Below are 6,206 nucleotides of genomic sequence, written 5' to 3'. Positions count from 1 at the left end.
TCCTATATTAGGTAGGACTACTGCTACTTGGATAGATAGGAGGTGGAGGTTGCAAGCATGGAGGTAGACAGTGTCTACATTATCTAACTCTATGGTTAGAAGCATGGAGGTAGATAGTGTCTACATTATCTAACTATGGTTGGAAGCATGGAGGTAGACAGTGTCTACATGATCTAACTCTACAGTTGGAAGCATGGAGGTAGATAGTGTCTACATGATCTAACTCTACGGTTGGAAGCATGGAGGTAGACAGTGTCTACATGATCTAACTCTACAGTTGGAAGCATGGAGGTAGATAGTGTCTACATGATCTAACTCTACAGTTGGAAGCATGGAGGTAGTGTATCTAACGCTAACAAAAGGTATCTAACGCTGTGGTATCTATCTATCTCATTACAAGTCATTACTTGGCCCGGATTCCCCCCAATATGAATTTGACCTAAAAGTCATGTTACTGAGTGAGTTACATCTCGATTCACAACCCTTGTCCCAAAGACCAACTTAAAAGTCACATACCACAAAATTTCGATTTTAAATCTTTTGGACATCAAAGCAACCTTGAGAGAATCGTATTTCAGTCAGAAAAGGATGTTCATACCGGAGGATGTAGAAGGCTACAGATGGACCAGATGAAGGATCTAGGAGGGGGAATGAGAATGGACCAGATGAAGGATCTAGGAGGGGAATGAGAATGGACCAGATGAAGGATCTAGGAGGGGAATGAGAATGGACCAGATGAAGGATCTAGGAGGGGGAATGAGAATGGACCAGATGAAGGATCTAGGAGGGGAATGAGAATGGACCAGATGAAGGATCTAGGAGGGGAATGAGAATGGACCAGATGAAGGATCTAGGAGGGGATGAGAATGGACCAGATGAAGGATCTAGGAGGGGGAATGAGAATGGACCAGATGAAGGATCTAGGAGGGGAATGAGAATGGACCAGGTGAAGGATCTAGGAGGGGGAATGAGAATGAGAATGGACCAGATGAAGGATCTAGGAGGGGGAATGAGAATGGACCAGATGAAGGATCTAGGAGGGGGAATGAGAATGGACCAGATGAAGGATCTACGAGGGGGAATGAGAATGGACCAGATGAAGGATCTAGGAGGGGGAATGAGAATGGACCAGATGAAGGATCTAGGAGGGGAATGAGAATGGACCAGATGAAGGATCTAGGAGGGGAATGAGAATGGACCAGATGAAGGATCTAGGAGGGGAATGAGAATGGACCAGATGAAGGATCTAGGAGGGGAATGAGAATGGACCAGATGAAGGATCTAGGAGGGGAATGAGAATGGACCAGATGAAGGATCTAGGAGGGGAATGAGAATGGACCAGATGAAGGATCTAGGAGGGGAATGAGAATGGACCAGATGAAGGATCTAGGAGGGGGAATGAGAATGGACCAGATGAAGGATCTAGGAGGGGAATGAGAATGGACCAGATGAAGGATCTAGGAGGGGAATGAGAATGGACCAGATGAAGGATCTAGGAGGGGAATGAGAATGGACCAGATGAAGGATCTAGGAGGGGAATGAGAATGGACCAGATGAAGGATCTAGGAGGGGAATGAGAATGGACCAGATGAAGGATCTAGGAGGGGAATGAGAATGGACCAGATGAAGGATCTAGGAGGGGAATGAGAATGGACCAGATGAAGGATCTAGGAGGGGAATGAGAATGGACCAGATGAAGGATCTAGGAGGGGAATGAGAATGGACCAGATGAAGGATCTAGGAGGGGAATGAGAATGGACCAGATGAAGGATATAGGAGGGGGAATGAGAATGGACCAGATGAAGGATCTAGGAGGGGGAATGAGAATGGACCAGATGAAGGATCTAGGAGGGGAATGAGAATGGACCAGATGAAGGATCTAGGAGGGGAATGAGAATGGACCAGGACCAGATGAAGGATCTAGGAGGGGGAATGAGAATGGACCAGATGAAGGATCTAGGAGGGGAATGAGAATGGACCAGATGAAGGATCTAGGAGGGGAATGAGAATGGACCAGATGAAGGATCTAGGAGGGGAATGAGAATGGACCAGATGAAGGATCTAGGAGGGGGAATGAGAATGGACCAGATGAAGGATCTAGGAGGGGAATGAGAATGGACCAGATGAAGGATCTAGGAGGGGAATGAGAATGGACCAGATGAAGGATCTAGGAGGGGAATGAGAATGGACCAGATGAAGGATCTAGGAGGGGAATGAGAATGGACCAGGACCAGATGAAGGATCTAGGAGGGGAATGAGAATGGACCAGATGAAGGATCTAGGAGGGGAATGAGAATGGACCAGATGAAGGATCTAGGAGGGGAATGAGAATGGACCAGATGAAGGATCTAGGAGGGGGAATGAGAATGGACCAGATGAAGGATCTAGGAGGGGAATGAGAATGGACCAGATGAAGGATCTAGGAGGGGAATGAGAATGGACCAGATGAAGGATCTAGGAGGGGAATGAGAATGGACCAGATGAAGGATCTAGGAGGGGAATGAGAATGGACCAGATGAAGGATCTAGGAGGGGAATGAGAATGGACCAGATGAAGGATCTAGGAGGGGAATGAGAATGGACCAGATGAAGGATCTAGGAGGGGAATGAGAATGGACCAGATGAAGGATCTAGGAGGGGAATGAGAATGGACCAGATGAAGGATCTAGGAGGGGAATGAGAATGGACCAGATGAAGGATCTAGGAGGGGGAATGAGAATGGACCAGATGAAGGATCTAGGAGGGGAATGAGAATGGACCAGATGAAGGATCTAGGAGGGGAATGAGAATGGACCAGGACCAGATGAAGGATCTAGGAGGGGGAATGAGAATGGACCAGATGAAGGATCTAGGAGGGGAATGAGAATGGACCAGATGAAGGATCTAGGAGGGGAATGAGAATGGACCAGATGAAGGATCTAGGAGGGGAATGAGAATGGACCAGATGAAGGATCTAGGAGGGGGAATGAGAATGGACCAGATGAAGGATCTAGGAGGGGAATGAGAATGGACCAGATGAAGGATCTAGGAGGGGGAATGAGAATGGACCAGATGAAGGATCTAGGAGGGGAATGAGAATGGACCAGATGAAGGATCTAGGAGGGGAATGAGAGGATCCAGGGGCTGGATTCTGGCTTGGAGTCTGAGCTACACATCATCGTCAGGCCGTTGTCGTTAGGCTGCTGTGGTGACGGCGATCCCTAGTGATGTGACGATTGATACAGGAGTTCCCGATGCGGTTTTCAAAGCACTACTGAACCGACAGAACGTACCGATGATGCTCGTTTCAAGGTAACATTATCACGTGATCATTGTCGTCCGGAACCTTCGTTCGATCACGTGGTTTTTCAACCTATGTATCGTTAAATGCGAGATTCCACTGATTTCTCCGGGGTTTCGGTGCTTTCTTCGATTACAAGTTGCTTTCAAACACCGACCTCTACTGGACACCTGACAACGGAGTGTGAGTTCATGTTTAGCTTCAATATCATTTTGTTCTCGAATTCAAAAGGTTTGCTTGATATCGAAAGGCACAAAAGTAATTCCATAAAACCTGCGATAAATTGAATATAGGACTAACCCTCACTTTTGTATTTTGCAGGAATACTCGCTAAAAAACATTTTGAATAGGGACAGAGTTTAATGACACTAAAAAAGTGAAACGGTGTTATTCAAATGACAATTTTAACTTTATAAAATCTTACAAAATCGGCCATCCTATTGATTATTTTACCAGAAAAGGAAAAAAATCCCCATGTTTAGAATTTTCTGTTACCATAGAGATTTCACCAATCAATCATTCCAGAATGTGTTCTGTGGTGTTGAGAAATTAAGCCAATCACATCCAAGACAACAGAAGCATTGTTTTGTGTTTGTTGTTACAAGTCTTTAATAGGGAACATGTATCTGATCTCAGTCTAAATTAAAAACTGCGTTTTCAGAGTTTGTTTTTGTCAATTCAATTCAGTCCATATAATTACAACTGATTTTATAAAAATGAAACATAAGAACATGCCAAAAAAAAGGCATTATTGTCTTCAACGACATATTGTGTAAACTATTCCAATATGAATAGTAAAGGAGAGCCTCACCAATCTAGGAGCTCAGATGTCCAACGTTTCGACAGCCAAAACCGTCTTCATCAGGGTATAAACACTGCGTTTATATAGTGTCAAAAGACACAGGTGTCTGTAATCGTGGCCATTAAACTATTAAAATGTTTTTTTGAAACAACTAAATATATATTGTGGACATGTACAAGGTTGATAATAGTTAACAATAGTTATCATAATGAATTAAATGTGTTGTAGACTAATACATCTTTATAATGTAATGGATATAAGTCAGTTTACTGTGAAACCAGCGGTCACCTTAGGAACTCTGTTGTCATGGCTACGGGGCCAGTCTGTGCTGCTCACTCAGTGTCATGTTTAGAGTTGGTACGAGTGCCATCCGATCTGGGTCCAGGCTCCACTAATCCCACAGAATCCTCATAGTCCCCCCCCCCCCCTCATCGAAGGGCCACTTTCAGGGCCGAGGGGTGAACGTTACACAGAATCCTCATAGCCCCCCCCTCTCATCGACGGGCCACTTTCAGAGCCGAGGGGTGAACGTTACACAGAATCCTCATAGCCCCCCCCCTCTCATCGACGGGCCACTTTCAGGGCCGAGGGGTGAACGTTACACAGAATCCTCATAGCCCCCCCCTCTCATCGACGGGCCACTTTCAGGGCCGAGGGGTGAACGTTACACAGAATCCTCATAGCCCCCCCCTCTCATCGACGGGCCACCTTCAGAGCCGAGGGGTGAACGTTACAAATGTCAAACCACTGTTCCTCCACCTTCCTGCGTGGCAGCAGGCCGTTGTGTGGCAGCAGGCCGTTGCGTGGCAGCAGGTCGTTGCGTGGCAGCGCCGGTCTCCTCCAGCGGTCTCTGCTCCTCCCCACCACCCTCCAGAACAGTGTATCCTTGAACAGGAAGACAGCGTTGTGCGTGTAGGAGAAGTAGGCGGCGTCTATGCTACCGCCCGGGTGATCCCCAGACACTACTGCTGGGAACACAGCGGTGATCTTCCTGGGGAAGCCTGGGGACACGCGGGTGGCTGTCACGTCGAACACATACACCTGTTGGAACACATTTACATGTTTAGATGACAGGAGGACAAAATAAAGAACTGTTGAAACATGTAAACGAGGCAGGTGATAAATGGACTAAACAACAAGATGGTAAATGTTCAGTTTATCAAAACAAACAACTCCGATGGGGATTTCATGACACAATATTTTCACGTGTTTTAACAACTTGATTCAGCCATTTTTTCCCTCCTCTTTTCCCACTTGGATATAATTGGGAAATATTAAAGGAGGAATGTTTAAACTCTGAGGGGAATAATGTAGCCCTTTACTGAACCGTTGTCATGGTGGTTTTCTGCTGAGGAACATTTCAAATGTATCAAATCAATCTTTATTTAAAGTGCTTATAAATCTCTAAACACTTTACATTTAAACAACCAAATCAAGCAGATAAATGACAAATAAAACAGGAAGGAGATTAATAAAGAACATTAAACATAAATTTACAATATGTTAATGACATGTTAATGACATGACAAAGCAACACTATGTTAATGACATGTTAATGACATGGCTAATCAACAATATGTTAATGACATGTTAATGACACATGGCTAATCACCAATATGTTAATGACATGTTAATGACATGTTAATGACATATGGCTAATCAACAATATGTTAATGACATGTTAATGACATGTCAAATCAACCATATGTTAATGACATGTTAATGACATGCTAATGACATATGGCTAATCAACAATATGTTAATGCCATGTTAATGTCATGTCAAATCAACCATATGTTAATGACATGTTAATGCCATGTTAATGTCATATGGCTAATCAACAATATGTTAATGGCATTTTTTTTATTTTTTTTTATTTAACCAGGCAAGTCAGTTAAGAACAAATTCTTATTTTCAATGACGGCCTAGGAACAGTGGGTTAACTGCCTGTTCAGGGGCAGAACGACAGATTTTGTACCTTGTCAGCTCGGGGATTTGAACTTGCAACCTTTCGGTTACTAGTCCAATGCTCTAACCACTAGGCTACACTGCCGCCCCATTTGACACATGTCAAATCAACAATATGTTAATGACATATGTCAAATCAACAATATGTTAATGACAT

At 44.3% G+C, this 6,206-nt stretch overlaps 1 protein-coding gene across 1 annotated transcript in view; it reads right to left on the bottom strand.

The window, feature by feature from the left end:
* Positions 1-3,871: 3,871 nt before the first annotated feature.
* Positions 3,872-6,206, bottom strand: part of mmp21 (matrix metallopeptidase 21) — a 31,507-nt gene continuing 29,172 nt past the window's right edge. Inside the window, exon 10 of the mRNA XM_031815821.1 lies at positions 3,872-5,122. Within this exon, the coding sequence (XP_031671681.1) occupies positions 4,775-5,122 (348 nt within the window). The 3' untranslated portion in view covers positions 3,872-4,774. The remainder of the gene's footprint in view (positions 5,123-6,206) is intronic.

The sequence above is a fragment of the Oncorhynchus kisutch genome, unplaced genomic scaffold (assembly GCF_002021735.2).
Source record: "Oncorhynchus kisutch isolate 150728-3 unplaced genomic scaffold, Okis_V2 scaffold635, whole genome shotgun sequence".
In the NCBI taxonomy this organism is placed as follows: Eukaryota; Metazoa; Chordata; class Actinopteri; order Salmoniformes; family Salmonidae; genus Oncorhynchus; species Oncorhynchus kisutch.
This window is presented reverse-complemented; position numbering and strand designations above follow the sequence as displayed.